The sequence below is a fragment of the Myxocyprinus asiaticus genome, chromosome 26, assembly GCF_019703515.2.
Source record: "Myxocyprinus asiaticus isolate MX2 ecotype Aquarium Trade chromosome 26, UBuf_Myxa_2, whole genome shotgun sequence".
Classification (NCBI taxonomy): Eukaryota; Metazoa; Chordata; class Actinopteri; order Cypriniformes; family Catostomidae; genus Myxocyprinus; species Myxocyprinus asiaticus.
This window is the reverse complement of record NC_059369.1, coordinates 9,504,845-9,522,125: the sequence shown is the minus strand read 5'-3', so window position 1 is coordinate 9,522,125 and position 17,281 is coordinate 9,504,845. Positions and strand designations below refer to the sequence as shown.

At 38.8% G+C, this 17,281-nt stretch overlaps 1 protein-coding gene across 2 annotated transcripts in view; it reads right to left on the bottom strand.

Moving 5' to 3' along the window:
* The window catches only part of trip12 (thyroid hormone receptor interactor 12), an 87,994-nt gene that overhangs the window by 41,050 nt on the left and 29,663 nt on the right, over positions 1-17,281 (bottom strand). For both annotated transcript variants that reach the window (XM_051656242.1, XM_051656243.1), the window contains 16 exons: positions 14,917-15,022; positions 12,614-12,750; positions 12,362-12,445; positions 11,863-11,958; positions 11,619-11,770; positions 11,464-11,499; positions 11,158-11,253; positions 7,743-7,835; positions 5,234-5,395; positions 4,933-5,001; positions 4,380-4,545; positions 3,840-3,957; positions 3,459-3,615; positions 3,212-3,365; positions 1,174-1,402; positions 645-763 (listed from right to left, as the gene is read on the bottom strand). In XM_051656242.1, coding sequence (XP_051512202.1) covers positions 645-763; positions 1,174-1,402; positions 3,212-3,365; positions 3,459-3,615; positions 3,840-3,957; positions 4,380-4,545; positions 4,933-5,001; positions 5,234-5,395; positions 7,743-7,835; positions 11,158-11,253; positions 11,464-11,499; positions 11,619-11,770; positions 11,863-11,958; positions 12,362-12,445; positions 12,614-12,750; positions 14,917-15,022 — 1,974 coding nt within the window. The remainder of the gene's footprint in view (positions 1-644; positions 764-1,173; positions 1,403-3,211; positions 3,366-3,458; positions 3,616-3,839; positions 3,958-4,379; positions 4,546-4,932; positions 5,002-5,233; positions 5,396-7,742; positions 7,836-11,157; positions 11,254-11,463; positions 11,500-11,618; positions 11,771-11,862; positions 11,959-12,361; positions 12,446-12,613; positions 12,751-14,916; positions 15,023-17,281) is intronic.

Sequence of the window (17,281 nt, the reverse complement as noted above, 5' to 3'; positions counted from 1 at the left end):
TACATTCGTAACTAGCGATTTTTAGAAAAATGTCTCAGCTCTGTAGGTCCATTCAATTCAAGTGAATGGTGACCAGAACTTTAAAGCTCCAAAAAGCAAATAAAGGGAGCATAAAAGTAATCCATAAAACTCCAGTTGTTAAATCCATGTCTTCTAAAGCAATATGACAGGTGTGGGTGAGAAACAGTTTACCAACTATTAAGTGGTGATATGCACAAGAATGTGAATTGCCAAAAATCAAAAGAATGTAAATGTGAAAGTGGAGATTTATAGTAAAAAATGGCTTACATATTGATCTATTTCTCACATATCATCCCATCATATCGTTTCAGAAGACATTGATTTAACCACTGGAGTATGGATTACTTTTATGCTGCCTTTGTGCTTTTAGAGATTCAAAGTTCTGGCCACAATTCTATTGCATTGTATGGACCTACAGAGCTGAGATATACTACCAAATATCTTTGTGTTCAACAGAAGAAAAACAGTCATACACATCTGAAATGGCATAAGAGTGAGTAAATGATGAGAGAAATTTCATTTTTGGGTGAACTATCCCTTTAAGTCCAGATCTACTTTATTACGTTACACTGTTGCTAAGCAGAGTTTTAATATAACATGCATAATAAAACCAGATCCACTACCTTCTCGTCTGAAATAAACACTGAACACGTCCGGTAGCTTCTGCATGAGAATCTCCGCCATCTGCAGAGAGCCCACTACAATCTTCAGGTCCTGACTGGACAGCATGGAAGCTATGTGACTGCAGACACAAGCATTCACACATATTAGAACATCATTACATTCAGCTGCAGATTACAATCAAATGCACACCTTCAAGACAAACATTCACTCCTCACACTTTTAAACGGAAATATGTGCACACATTAAAACTGGGCGGTGTGACTGTACATTACATTCTACAGTAGATATCTGTGTCAGCTGTTAGACATTTTTATCTTCTGTTCATTCATTTGTTATGAATAATATTATCTTTACTATGTATTCATAAAGTTCCAAATCAGAAGAAAATTATCAAATGAGATGACAACATTTCTTTTGCATGCACGCATAATTCACTGCATCACCCATTACCAAATGGTTATTTAACATAAAAACAATGACATTTTGGTCATACTGCCCATCCCTATCCCTCTCTAGTTACTAACTGACCTAGACACAGCATGGTTGCGCAGCACATCCTTAAGCAGCTCTGCATCTGCGAAGTAGATGATTCGGAGGATGGCTCTAAGGCACTTGTGTCTGACAGCAGGCCCAGCCGAGGAGCTGTACACCTCATACAGAACCCCAAACAGAGTCTTTATGAAGCACTTGGCCAGCTCAGGGTCCTCTTTCATCAGCTGAGCACGAGCATCCTCCCGCCGCACCTCCAAGTGCCCTCCTGTAAAGAAGCAAAGCAGGGAGACAGGGACTTACTCAAATTGAAAAACACAAAATGCTAAATTCAGAATATAGAGGTGCAAAAAGCTAGTTCATGTATTTTCTAGAGTGAATGTTATGAATATTCGGCAGTGAATTCATGGGTTGGGCAATCTTCAAACGAATATTCTAGATTATTTTGAACCTAATGACTCTTTGCCGTACTCGTGGCATGCCAATTACCGCAGATACTAATTTTGACTCTCTCGGTTTATGAATGGGACATGAATTTACAGTAAATAGTCTTATAATGGAAGCATTATCTGCCAAGTGGCATGTCGAAATAAAAATCACATCAAAGTCAGAATAGACAATATTTAAATTTGTATGCACATTCTTATGTGGTTGATTCATCGGTGCACATTATTCAATTGTTTTATTTTTTTTTATTTACTTGGAGTGAAAAATGCAATAACTCGCACTACCTCCAAAACGTGTTTTTTTTCCTATAACCATCTGTTGTATAAAAGTAAACTTTTCACTATCCAATTAATTCCCAATGAATAAAATCAAATCTCGCCCTATATTTTCCTTTCTCAATGAATGCCATTTCACTTTGAAATAGGTTGTAAACGCTGTTTTGTCCATTTTAATTCCATGTTGACTTTCAGCTTCCATTGTAAGTGTGGTTACACCAGCTAGTTGAGTTTTAAAACACTATTCGAATATCGCAAATTGATTTTCCTTTGTGCATTTGCCTATCGTGAACAACACTGATTTATACTGTACCTTCCCTATGAATCTCTCAGCAAATCTCGCAGTTACAAATGAGTCCACTGGGGGTGCTGTGGACGTGTTGTCGAGGTGTTGCTGGATGTGAGGAGATCAATACTTGTAATATTTAGATTCTTATTAAATTCTATTCTATTGGTATTTGGTTCTTGTTAGGGTCATACATAGCAGCGGACAAGGATCTGCTTTTATGGTGGAAAGAAAATGCGAAGTGGTATAAGAAACTCGGAAGCTTATCAGACCAGTATGTGTATTATACACATTTTATAAAAAGCCAACTTTCACTACTTGTTTTTCTGATTAATAACATGTGAAATGATACAAATGTGATAGCCTTTATGTAGCCAAATAGTTTATATTTATATTACCCTTAAGGCCCAGGTAAACTTCCATTCCATCTCGCACACAGCTTTGAAAGTATACCTCGCGCGGATGAGCGTGAATGGACGCATTCGAAGCATGCGTAGTACAATTGCTTTGTTATACGCTACCAGACATTAGAGGGCAGCACCGAGTCGTGTCTTTTACAGGACATCCGCTCTGAAGGATAAATAAGAAAAACTGAGGATCCACCATTAGAGGGGAAGCAAGAATAACAACAAAATGATGGAGAAGGATATGTTCTTCGACTAATGCTTGACAGTAAAGCCCAACTGTGCGTATTGCCACCAAGTGGACTCTTCTATCTCAACAGTCAACCTCGCGCATGCACATCTGTCCGTGTGACAATTACATCACGCGGACTGTGCGCAGACCGTCGCGGACAGGTGAAGTATACTTTGGGCTTTATGCCGTCAGTATTGGTTTCTATATACACTCACCAAGCACTTTTAGGAACGTAGCGTGTCATACTTGTTATTTTAAACTTGCATTTTAATTTACGAGTAATCAATTACTTATTTTTTGTGGTTTAGCGTACTCGACTATAAAATTACTATAAAATGCCCATCACTAGTTCAAAGAAAATAACCCTTAATTTTCCTTAAAGTGTGTGTGTGCGTGTGTGTGTGTGTGTGTGTGTGTGTGTGTGTGTGTGTACCAGTGTTGGGGTTGGCCAGAGGGTTGGGTTTTCTCTGGATGGCACGGGCAGTGCCAGTGTCTTCATTTATCTGCTGCATAGAGTTGAAGTCGATGGTGTAGACCCGACCAAGGGTGGAGAGACTGATCTCATCTTCTCCATTCTGGTGTGCAGTCTGAACAATGAATAGAGATTGAGAAAGATTTAGCAATGTCTTCATTCAATAAAATCAAAATGGTTAACTATACCCATCCCTCATCAAGCATACTTCAATGATACGGCTGTCAATACGGTTGTAGGGGTGCCACAGTCCTCTGTCATCTCTCCACTGCCAGATGGCACCCTCTGTAGTCTGGGCACTGCCCTTCTTCAGCATGGCATCCACCGCAAAGATGCCCTCTCTGGGCAGACATGGCATCAGCTCGCTACAGCACAGAAAAACAACTGTGATTAAGTGTCTCCTATGTGTATCTCATGGCGGCCACTGCTATTAAAATTGAGTGTTAGGGAGTAAATGATGATGGCATTTCTACTATCCCTTTATAATCTCTCCATTCACTCCAATAACATTCAGAGAGCTTGTCAGTCTGATGTCACTGTTAAAGCCACGTACAAAGTGGAAAGGTTTAGGAAACCAAACTTTAAGTACCAGATGAGTGAGGTGAGTTCATAAAGCTCCTGAGGACTTCTGGGCACCAGGTCTATCTGCTCTTGACAGCTCCCATTAGACGCTCCACACAGCAGGAAACGTAGAGTCTCTGCAATATCTGCAAACATACACACATAAATCGTCCCCTCTGAATCTTGACAATTCATACACTTGGATGAGAAGCTCATAAACAAACGAGTCACATGGCATCTATTCTTAACACCTAAACTGCAAATGTACTTAAAAGACCCCATGAAATAGCTGGACAGGATTTCCTGTGTTTGCAAATTTCCTATTGAAAAAGGAAGTTTTGAAGGACTAGGCAATAGGGACATTGTCATTCTAGAGAAAATTTCATTGGGTAAAATTTGGATTTGCCTCAGTTTTTTTGCAAGGAAATAAAACATGTACATTTTGTGTATTTTTGCTGGACTATATTTGCCTAACTAAGGGCCAACGGAAAGGAGTTTTCAGGACAGAGAGATTAGACACTTCACCTTAAAAGTCTGTGAAACATTTAACCATTTGTGTGTGACTTACTCTGTTTCATGAGCTGCACTGCAAGGCAGGGGCAGTTGGAGCACATGAGAGAGAACATGCGCACCACCATGATGAACATGCCGGAGCTGAGCACGGGTGGAGTGAGCACCAGCAGCTGCTGGATGTTGGTCAGCAGATCTCGCGACGCCACCTGCTGTAACAGGTTCTGTGACACACAGGGTAGGGGTTAATGAGCGGATACTGAATGCACAAATAATATGTTTTGCATACCAGGGTAGTGTTGGCCGATTCGTTAATGAATCATTCTTTGAAAAGTACTTTTTTACTGATTTGTTCAAAACGATATGCAATGTGTTTGAATAACATTCAACTGCAAGGCGGATTTTGTTTGGGAATAAAATTGGTGGGTGGGTGGGTGACATGTTACAAACTTTAAATATTGTTTACCATGACCTTAAAAGCAGTTTGATCTAAAAGGAATTTGTTTAATAGAAAAATTTAAATTTCTTCTATGCCTAATTTTCTTTACAAATGGTTTATAAGATTTGCTAAGTGTTTTTTTTACTGTTTTGTGTGTGTATTAATTTCTCACCTCCTCATGCTGAAAGTTGTCTACCAGCCTGGCAAAACAGAGACAAGTGCTTTCTACAGATTTTTTATCCTGCAAAACAAAAGCCAAAACAAAAATGATTAAGCACATAGCAAGGTACACAAATGTTGATTTATTGTTTACACTGCAGTACCAATCTCAGCAAATGCGCTTCACACCAAGATCAAGACATAATGTGAGAGCCTGCAAGTCTGCTCTGGCATGGTCTGGAGAAGTGTTGTGTGTGCAAGTGTGTGTGTAAAGAAGTGTGAAAGAGGTATCTGTTGTTTATTTTGCATTTCACCTGGTGTGTGAGTCTTTGAGTTAGCAGGGGCAGAGAGTCAGCAACGAAGTGAAATTCATCTGCCGTGATGCTCTGACAGCAGTTCGCAGCGATGGCTAATGCATTCCTCTGAGCATTTATGCTGAAGAACTCCAAGTACAGCAAACAGTCAGCTAGACCTCCCTGTAGAGACATCAACGTAAGATCAAGTTAATAAACAGCAATGCCTTAATGATATAAAACGTTCTTTAATAAAGAAATGGGACCAAAAAACTTAAGGTCACAGTTCTAGCACTAGAAAATCTGAATAGACAAGTGGAAAACACCTGCGGTCGCGTAACTGAACTCTATATTGATTTACCAAGTTGATCAGCAACTGTAAACAGTTATATCAGCCAGGCCATTTAATAAGCCATTATTTGGCTGTTTCATGATTATTGGCCACAACCGTTTTCGCTTGGCTGATTAAACAAAAGTGTTAACTGATATGTCTGCCAGGCCGATTAATCAGCCAATATTTGGCAGTTTTGGGTGTTTGTTTGGCCAATTAACAGAATGTTAACCAACATATATCAGCCAGGCCAATTAATCAGACATTATTAGGCCATTTTGCGATTATCTGCATCAGCAACAACCATGTTCGTTTGGCCGATATACAGAAGTGTTAACCAATATACCATCCAGACCGATTAATTAGTCAATATTAGTCCGTTTGCATTTTTCAGCCATAACCACGTTTGCTTGGCCGATTAACAGAAGTGTTAACAAATATATTGGCTAGGCAAATTAATCAGCCATTCTGCGATTATCGGCAACAACCATTTTCGCTTGGCTAATTAACAAATGTGGTAACCGCTATATCGGCCAGGCAGATTAATCAGCCAATATTTGGTCATTTTGCGTTTATTGACCATAACCATGTCCGCTTGGCCAATTAAAAAAATTCTTAACCGATATATCGACCAAGGCAATTAATCAGTCGACATTTGGCCATTTTGCCATTATGTTCAGTTGGCAGATTAACAAATGTGTTAACCGATATATCACCCTGCAGATTAATCAGCCAATATTTGGCCATTTTGCAATTATCAGTATCATCCATAACCATGTTCACTTGGCCAATTAACAGAAATGTTAACTTACCATTGTGTCAGTTGCAAAACCATGGTTGCTGCAGAGTTTTTAAAATCTAATTTAAGACTTTTAAGACCTTTTTCAAGACCTGAACACATAAAATTAATACCATATCCCCATACCAAAACAAACCTACACAATCTCAAAATGAATAATGTATCACAGGCTTACTTAAACAGGCAGACTCAACATGGCCTTAACCATGCTTATCAGTAAAACAGTGTAGGATATATGCAAGTTCAAAATACTCAAGACATGTTCTCCACATATATATCACGTTAAAATTGGTTTATGTACCATTATTTAAATAAATACAAATTAGAGGTCGATCAATATAGTATTTTGCTGATACGATAACGTGTTGAAAGAAAGAGAAGATAATTATTTTTTGATTCATAGTGTGGAAATTTTAACTTTAAAGGCTGAAATACACCGGGGACTCTTATTTTGAAATGTTTGCGCTTCACTGCTTCCAGTTCCTCATTCAAACAGTTAAGGGAAATAAATCCTACAATAATCTACAGCCTATTACAATATAAACAATTAGAAGTAAACTAAAATTTCATCAACTGAATATAGTCATCATCAACAGCTGATCATTAGTGATTGCTTGTCATAAATTTCCGATACAGCCTAATGATTGTGAACTGCTCTGCAACAGCAGGAAACATTTACAAGCCCCCGCGTGCTCGGAGAAAATACAACAGTGCCAAAATTTCACTTTGAAGGATGCAGCGCATGCATTTATTTAATCAGATCAGAATCTTTTAAAGTTTGATAATCACATTATCATGAATCCTGTCTTTCCACCCCCAAATTTAAGACTTCTTTAAATGATAATTAAGACTTTTGTTGTATCATTTAAGTTATAAGACTTTTTAAGACTTCAATTTTAGAAAACTGAATTTAAGACATTAAGACTTTTGAAGGATCTGCAGGAACCCTGAATACCTACTAATAGATCGGTCAATGATTAGAAAACAATTTGTTCTTAAGGTTTTTTCTAAGTTTAAGCAAATTTGAGTAAATGCTGCATAAAAGTGTTTGTTTCACTTTAGAAATTTTGTGTACATCTGAACTGCTGTAGTAAAATTGTAATTTGTATATCAGCATTTATATCAGCCATCCTGTTTCCCAAATATCGGCCATTGAAAAACAACTCGTGCATAAAAACTCCCCTTAAATGGAGTTAAACCACTGGAAATCACAGCTTCTTGTGGTTCATTGCTTTACTGACTACAACTGCTATCTGGAACAAAATGGCCATTGATCATCTAGCAAAGGCTTTTAAAATGTCAGCTAAACGATATCCAGTAAATTATGTTATGTATACATGCCGAAACAGTCACTCTAGCTAAACAGAAAACAGCAAGTGTCTAAAACAGCGAGTACTCACAGCCTGCAAGATAGCTTTGCTGTGCCTCCGTGACAACATCTCCAGGGCAGTCAAGGCCTGTTCTGCCACATCTATAAACTGTATTACCTGAAGCTGTGGACACAAGGGTTTCAGAGAACATACACATTTAAAGGTTTGGTTCGCCCAACAATAAACAACGTCTCTCATCATTTACTCACCCTCATGTCATCCCAGATGTGTATGACTTTCTTTCTTAAGCAGAACACAAACAAAAATTATCCATATGATTCAGGTGGTTAAATGAATGACTTCTAAAGCGATACAATCGCTTTAGGTGAGAAACAGATCAACATTTATGTCCTTTTTCACTATAATAGTTTACTTCCGGTCGCTCTTCAATGCCTGTCCACGGTCTTGGTTCCCTCCGCCTCTCGCTTGATGTAAGCACTAGGGGTGGGCGATATACCGGTAAACATGATAAACCAGTAGAGATTTGGCAAACGGTATACATTTTGGACTATTGTCTGTATGGCAATTCGGCAAAACCGCGTGCAAGAAATGTGCACTTCATTCTATTCACATAACTCGTACACGGTACACATTCTGTCAGAGAAATGGAGGAGGAAGGCGGGGCGGCTTCACCTGAGAGAATTGAAGAAACAGGGTTTTTCAGGTACTGACCATTTTCAGCAGCCGCCAAAGTGAAGTTTCAGGCCCCCGAAGCAATTCAATGACATTAATCTCACATTCTGAATATGCTTCTCATCAGACACATGCAGCTGTTTTTCAAGTGATTTTCACGTGCACCATCTCTGAAGCATGAAATTGCGCACGAGTCCAGCAGGCTTCCAGATTGGGCTCTACAGACACTTGTGCTACTCAACATGGTTTCTCTCTATCGTGGCACAAATTTCAAATCTTAAGTGACCCATTTGAATTCTACTGAGTTTTGAGTTTTTTTACCTTAAAGCGCTTTGGAGAAAGTCAAACATCTCAAACGGCAAGAAAGCCTGACATTCTAAAAAACAATTTGTCATGCGGCAACAATTATGTGTCAACTGTTATGCAGATTTTTTAAAACTACACAGTATCACCCTGAAAAAAAAGCCAGTTTGAAAGATGTTAGATATTAGAAAACAAACCAGCTTTGCTTGCAGATATTCAAATATTGTCTACAGAGATGACTTAAACCATTAAGGGACCAATGAAGTGTTTTATAATAATAATACTAGTCAACAACATCAGACTGAAATGTGAAATTTAGCATTGTGGTAAGGTTGACTTCCACTTTTTGAATGCCACCAATGGTTTTATTTAGGGATGTGCGCTACGACTAATTTGACTGTCGTTTAAATGGAAGTTTAGTAACCGACTAGTCGACTAGTCTAAATAGAAACCAACCTTCAGAAAACAGTAAAAAAAAAAAATTTTTTATGCGACCCATTTAAAAATACTTGATCTATTCCAAATCCAATGCTAAATTCCACTGAAATGGGGCGTTTATCTGCGACGTGCTTGCCTTAAATTATGATCATTGTACATTAAATATAGAACATGACACGCATTCACTGAATCAATGTTAGCGAATATTTAACAGGCATATTTATTGAAAACAATTGAATTAATAGTTCAGGATCAATGGAACAACCATTAAAAGCCTGTTCTAAACGGATATCACCAAGTAAAAGTTACTTAACATATTAAAACAGTCAGGACATTGTTGAAAATAATTAACAGGTAGACTAAGCCAAATCTATGAGAGAGAAAAAAAATGTGCTGAAGTTGTGCGTATTTCACGATGTGCACTCGTGCATTAGCCATTGATGTAATATGACAGCTGTTCGGTAAAGAATGTTGACCAATAACAGTTAAAATGTAAAAAAAAAAAAAATAGCTATAGGATAGAAAAAATAGGCCTGTGATGTAGCCTAAAATAAACCTAATGTATTCTAAACATGAAGAGCACAAAGAATAACAGATAGTTTAACCCTTTAAGCAGTCAGCACCCTGTTGAAAATAGCCTTCTTAATCAGCAGATTAAAATATGGCATACCTATTCTAAAACAGTTATTTTCTAGGCTACTTACTCAATAGCATACATTTTTGATGAGTGAAATTAACACGTCGACATGGTCTGGTGAAAGACGGGATTTGACTCACCTGAGGTGCCTGTCCTGTGCTTGAAAAAGCCCGCTCAGCGGAAAATGCACAGATGTAAAGAAGACTCAAATGTGAAAACATCCTTAGGGACTTTCAAACGTTTGGAAATACGATTCCCGCACCACCGAAGTGATTTCATAACTACTTTGCTGAGTTTGCTTGTCTAGTGAGAGGATATTTTCCTAGTGAGAGAGGGAAGAAGCACGCGTAGCCCGAGGTGAAATTAAACTCTGTATCTGCTCCAGATATCCTCTTTTTTAATTAATATTTGTATTATTAATTCTATTTAAAATATGTAACATTAATATGACAGTAATTTAAGTGCAGCCTCTATAAAAATATAAAGCCAAACGTAAATGTGTAAAAATTATCATCAGTTTAATGGGGGGAAATATTAACCGACTAGTAATTCCAGTGTCGACCAGCAGCATCAGAACCGTTTAGTCGACTAGTCTCACACATATGTTTGTCAAGATCCAAATAAAGAGAAAATGATATAAGAGGAAGTAGCTTTCATTTAAAAAGTATTTCATTAAATGACTGGATTTTTCAAAAATAGGCATTACAATATGGTTATTTTATATATAAACCAATTTTTAGATTTTTATTTCTTTTTTTTGTAAAAATTTACCTATATTGTGATATCATTATCGTGATATAAAATTTGTGATATCAAGATATAAGATTTTGGTCATATTACCTACCCCTAGTTCACACGTTGGCATGTTTACGCGAGAACTGACATGATACAACCGGAAGTGCAGCTCGATTTGTTTACAAGAGAACGCTGTTCACAAGCTTCATTGGTTTTGCTTTCATTTGAACACGCCAGCACGCTTGCGTCATGCGAGAGGCGGAGGGAACCTAGTCCCGATGTGGACAGGCATCGGAGAGCGACCGGAAGTAAACAATTATAGTGAAAAAGACTAAGAAATATTGATTGTATCGCTTTTGAAAACATTAATTTAACAATTGGAGTCGTATGGATTACTTTTACTACGATTGTCTGTGCTTTTAGGAGCTATAAAGCGCTAAACACCATCCACTTGCATTGTATGGACCTACAGAGCTGAGATATTCTTCTGAAAGTCTTTGTTTGTGTTCTGCTGAAGAAAGTACTACACATCTGGGATGGCATGAGGGTGAGTAAATGATGAGAATTTTCATTTTTGGGTGAACTATCCCTTTAATAACATGCAAAGACACAGAAGCAACCCTATTAAACAAATACACATTTAAAGGGGCCATATTCTACACTTCTAATGTCTGTCAGTGGTTCAAAGGGACCAATTACCTTTTCCAGGAAGACGGGGATAGCGTCCACCACCACAGCCGAGGAGCGCGGCAGAGCCTCCATCATGTAGGTGAGGGCGCGAGACGCATGATTCATCTGCAGAAGGAACAGATACGGTGGGCAGTTACTACATTATTCTCTGATTGTAAGTGTCAAAATGGAATGACTGTGAACAGATGGATGAAAATTTTGCCAGGAGACAAGATTAAATCGAGTTGGCCTTGTTAGGCTTTCACAATGTACTCTGTATAGACTCTGTGGTTGTAGACACAAGCATCCACACACAATGAAGTTCCTGATACTCACAATATCAAAATTATGCTCCATCTGTAACAGTGTGATCTGCAAAGACAAAAGGGACACAACGTTAAAAACAGAATGCCAAGATAGGACTCATTGCTTCAGGTGAATATTTCCTGTCCTCTTTCAGAGAGAACCAAAGATACAGGAAGCGTATTCACCAGGGCCGGTACGACACTCTTGACGGGGAATCCTCCCAGTGTCTCCTCATTACCCATCACTAGCAGCTGGCACATCTCTATAGCAGCCTGAAGCTGCTGGGACTCATCTCCTGTGGCTTGCAACCCCTGCAGCAGCTGCTGCGCCTTTGAGCCTGAGCAGGGGAAGAGGTGAGGAGAGGGTCAATGCAAGAGCTATAAGTAGCTTTACATTAAAATCATTACCGCCATAGTCAAAGCCACTCACTTGCTCCACTGCCTATGGTCCTGTGAAACAGCTGAGACATACGAGGTCCAAAGGGGCCAAACAGGTGAGGAGGAAGCCCCCTGGCCTCCAGCAGAGCTGAAGTGACAGCAAGAGAGGCAGATTTTAATATGGAACCTTAGACACAATTGCTAACATTTTGAGTTACCTCTGTCACAACAGTAGCCTCAGCAAGCAGAACCAAAAAGACTGACATTCTGCAAGATCAGGATTATACACACAACCTTTTTTTTTTTTTGTATATTACTACAGATAAAACATATTTTGCTTCAAGTCATGTCTCTAACAAACCTTGATAAACCACAATTCAACCCTTCAAAAAAACAATGAGTTGTGCACAAAACATAACACTAAGATATGCCATCATTTAATACAATAACCCTACCTTCATGAACACACACACACACACACACACACACACACACAGTATTCCTAGAACAAAAGTGCAAGTCTGTAGTGGAATAAGTGAAAGCAAACATGCCTTGCAGTCTTCCCATTTCAGAGTCATCTGATTCGCTCTCTCCGGAGGTGGTCATGCCAACAGCTCCAGCCACTGAGCTAGACGCTACACAGCAGGGAGAGAAAATCAAAAGTTCAAAAGACCAAGACTTGGTTTAAAGCAAACGTTACCATCAGCACAGCTGTATTAGGCTACTGACATGGTGTTATTACTGGATATCTTCATAACATGTAACATGTAATATCAGATCTCAGGGCAATGCTGCCTTCTTACCTGACGCCCCTTGTGGCGTCTCCTCTGTGCGCGCGGCCGATGAGTTTGCCCCTTCCTGGTTGTTGTCAGAGTCGGCCATTTTCTCCTGCCGGCGAGCTTCGGCTGCCCCGCGCTTGCCCAGGCCTGAGCCTCGCCGACTAGACAGAGAAGAACAAAGGAAAAAGTGTTAAGAAAGGCCCCTATTTAAATACATACTCGGACTTCAAAAAGACAACTGCATCTAAACCAACTACGATCCAAAACAAACCACAATTCACTATTTATCTTGATAAATGTTCTGAATGTTTTTGTTCAATAGTGAACACTATTTTAAAGATTTTATATTTATTTTTTATCAAAATCAAATACATTTCTCCACCTCTGAAATGACTTCTTAGTTTCTGCAGGTGAAACCAAGGCTCAATGGGAAGGGAAAAAAATTTATTAACCAACTTGATTTTGACATTTGCTGTGTGTGGTGCTTGCCCGTGCAAAACTCGCCACCATGCGAAAGTGTGTTGTGGATGGATTCCAGGGCATTGCTCTGCAGTTGCTTAAGTGTTCCGAGTGCTCTGTCCTTTCTTCAATGCAAGTCTATGTGATTTCCAGTCTCATCACATTGAAAAGTAATAGCACACCTCTTCTCAACACACCGCATAATTTGAGGTATCATCACTATGGCAACAGTGCAGGACAATTAAGATCGAAACATACTGTAGGCAAGTATGTGAACGCAGGCACTTCTAGCCACGCAAGCTTGATTTCCTGCATGTTACATAACACATCGCAAGCAAGTGTTGTAGTATCAACGTTGCTGTAAGGGGCACTGTAGTGGACATTAGTATGATCTGTCCGCTTCTACTGTGAGTTTCCTCTTTCAAGCTATCTACTGTGATGGCGGAGCAACAGTTCGAGGAGAATATTGCTTAACAAGCAAGCCAAATATTTATAGCAACTTACCTGAATGATAACATCAAGTTTACTAGCACAGAATATTGAAGGAAACTCTATCGCCCCCTTGAGTACTGAGGATTGTTACTGCCACAGTAGCACAAGAATGCACGTTAAAGAAATATTCTGGGTTCAATACAAGTTGAGCTCAATCAACAGCATTTGTGGCATAAAGTTGATTACCACAAAAATCATTTTTCACTCGTCCCTCCATTTCTTTAAAAAAAAAAGCTAAAATTTAGGTTGCAGTGAAGCACTTACAATGGAAGTGAATGGGGCCAATATTTGGAGGGTTTAAAGGCAGAAATGTGAAGCTTATAATTTTATAAAAGCACTTACTTTAATTCTTCTGTTAAAACTCATGTGTTATTTGAGCTGTAAAGTTGTTTAAATCATCATTTTAACCATTTTAGGGTTTGTTGGCATTCCATCGTCATGGCAACGAAGTTGTAAAATTGGATATAACTTTACACAGAAAAGGTTAGTAAGTGACTTTATCACACTAAAATCATGTTTACATGCATTTTATGTTTATGTTTTGTGGCTATATTTTTGAAAAAGTGAGTATTTTAATGTTAAAATTGACCCCTTTCACTTCCATTGTAAAGTCACCTAAATTTTTAATTTTTTTTTAAAGGATGGGCAAGTAAAAACAAAATTGTGGTAATCAACATTATGCCACAAATGCTGTCGATTGAGCTTAACTTGTATTGAACCCGGGATATTCCTTTATGTAACCGGACCGTGTGATGGCCAAGTGCTCGCATCGGCGTAGGTGTATTTGCGCAAAGATTTGTGTAAAGTTTCTGGTCTTATGCCCCGAAGCCTAATACTTAAGCTTAAATGATTTATTCAAATCCCTAACCACAAGTAATAGCCTTAGTAATAATGTCATAGCATAGCATGCTTCCTGGATATTCCCTAAATATTCCGTTTCCTGAACGGAAAAATTTGTTACAAGTTACATTTATTGTGAAAGCAGTTTCATGTTGTCTTTAAGGCTTCTATGCATTTTCGGAAAAAAAAAAAAAAAACTAATAATAATTATTTGCTTAAAAAAAAAAAGCCATCCAAACATGCCACAATTTAACATGAGGATCAACTGGAAGTATCAGTAAAGCGAGAAACCAGACAGGAACACCCATTATGATTATGATTGTTATAATTGAAAGTTTTAAATGATGGTATTTTGTCCCTGTTTACAACTGTATTATTTAGTGCTGTCCAACTGTGATCGGATCACTCAAGATGGATGTTAATAGCAGGTGTAAAAAGTCACTAGGTGTCCATGAGGTCCATCATAGCGGAGACTCCACATTTCAAGTCAAATACATGTACTGTTAGAGTGCAAGAAGACTCTTGCAGTTCAGTACCTGGTGCTGGCGCAAGAGCCCGTGGTCTTCTGACGTGTGCTCCTCCGAAAGCTGGGGAGCTCTGCTGGGGGAGACTCACTACGCTTCTTAGTGGACTTCCTCAAACCTGAACAGAAAATAGAGAGAGAGCATTACACTCACAATAATCAGTATGAAGGGAAAGAGAAACAGTTCTGAGAAACGCTTTACAGCAAGCAGTAAATTAGTAGTCAATTATATATGGGAGAACAGCATTTTTAAACCACAGAGAACATTACATTACTACTCAGCAGGGTACAATGATACATCATACAGAACTAAATGTTTTGGACACTGTACAAAACCTCTATTCTTTAAGTAGAATGCTGCATAATAGAAAGAGTTTGTCTTTGAGCTCACTGATCATTTTAGAAAACAAAATGATCATTAATGGAGCATGTATTTGTGCAGTGCTCCTGAACAATGACTACCGGTACGTTTACATGGACACCAGAAAGTGGTTTATTGCAAAAAAGAGGTGTTTCCATTTATGTGCACTGTATAAGCGGCGTACTCTTTACTCAATATACATGTGGCTCGATCAGTATGCAGCTTTCTCCACAGCACTGTAATTTCCCTGTGATGCTTGTGTAAATAACAAACAAGACTTCGCTGTTTTATACTCCGCTGCTTCGCTTTATTTCCAGATATTCCAGTTTTTGCTGTGTTTGTTTCCTTAACTTTCCATCGCAAACTGCAGCGGGATTGCACTGCAATAGTGGGGTTTCCCTCTTACATCAAACTCGGGGATTCCCCCAATGTACAAGTGCATATACCAACGTGAGGGACAGTCGATATTGTACACTGATGTGTACAAATGGGTATAGTTTATAGTGCAAGTGCTTTTTCCACTTTACTCCCAGAAATGTAGAATTATTTCTGCTGTGTTGACTTGTTGTTGGGCTCCATCCTATAATGTTTGCCATCCAGTCTGTTCACACATATGCGCACTTCTCAAAAACCTGTAAGAATGCTGCTTAAGCATTTACAATACTACATTAAGCCGTGTTCTCCGGGAGAAACCCAGGTGTGTTAATTCACTTTCTCTTAATATCTTAAGTGATGCAAGAAACCCAACGTTCTCGTTTACATGACAGTTCAAAATTCCGCTTTCAGCAAAAACCCTAGAACAGGGGTCGGCAAACTATGGCACGTGTGCCAGCATTGGCACACAGAGGGGTAATCACTGGCACGCCAGCAACGGCGAGAGAGGAGTGGACTATTTTATTCATATGAAATTCCGCACCTGCATTCCAATCTAAATCTTGATGGAATCCTTCCGCATGATCACACAGCACGTCATGAGCTGAATGGGAGGCTAAACAAAAAGATAAATGTGATGAGACTGCAGTATACTCAACAGACTCGTGTAGAACGTGCAAGCCATTCACGCATCACAAGCCGGCAGCGCTTCACATTCAGTTATTCGTGCAAGTAAACGCGCCCGCTTTACTTCAGTCAGTCTGCGCAGATGACAGCCTACATTCCGTGTTTCATTTATTTATATCTGCTTTCAGAACAACATGTGATGTAATAAGGAAAACAACACTATTAATCCTTGAGATTTCCAACCCAGCATACAGGTACACCCTCCTTAAACCATGGTCATTCAAAATTACATTAAACAATTAAAAGAGAAAACATAAACCCACATGGTGGGGTTCTAAAATCTGAGTCTATTCAAAATATAAATTAAACCTGAAAAGAAAGTTTTAGGATTTTGCAGGTGCGATTCACCGAAAAAGGCTAAATAGTTGATCTGCTTGTGATGCGCAAATGGCTTGCAGATCACACTTTCTCGTCACACTTTAATAGTGTTTAGTCTCCCATTCAGCTCATGAAAAGACGCTGGATGATCATGAGGAAGAATTACATCAAGATGTAGATTGGAATGCAGGTAAAATGCGAAAAACTTCATATAAACAAAATAGACTGCTCCTCTCTCGCTGTTGATTACCCCACTGCGCGATTTTGAAAAATGTTTTCTTTCAATAAAGCACTTTCACAAGATGCTCTGTGAAAATTCACATGCAAGATTTTTCACATGCGGGTTTTGCACAAATTTTTCACTGAAACTGTTATGCTAATAATATTATTTGTAATGAAAAGTACAATATTAAAATCGAAAAATGCAAAATACAAACATTTTCACAAGTGCATTTCATTAACTGTGGCACAAATCTACAACAAAATTCCTTGATGAGACCAAAATATTAGTTCTAAATTTGCTGTCTCAAGAGGTGAGTATTGATCCTTTTCACATATCCGGGTTGGAGAGTGGGAGTAGACGCATAGCAGGGTAAACTTGAATGACGGTGAAAGGGAGACCACAGCTAATTTCATTTTT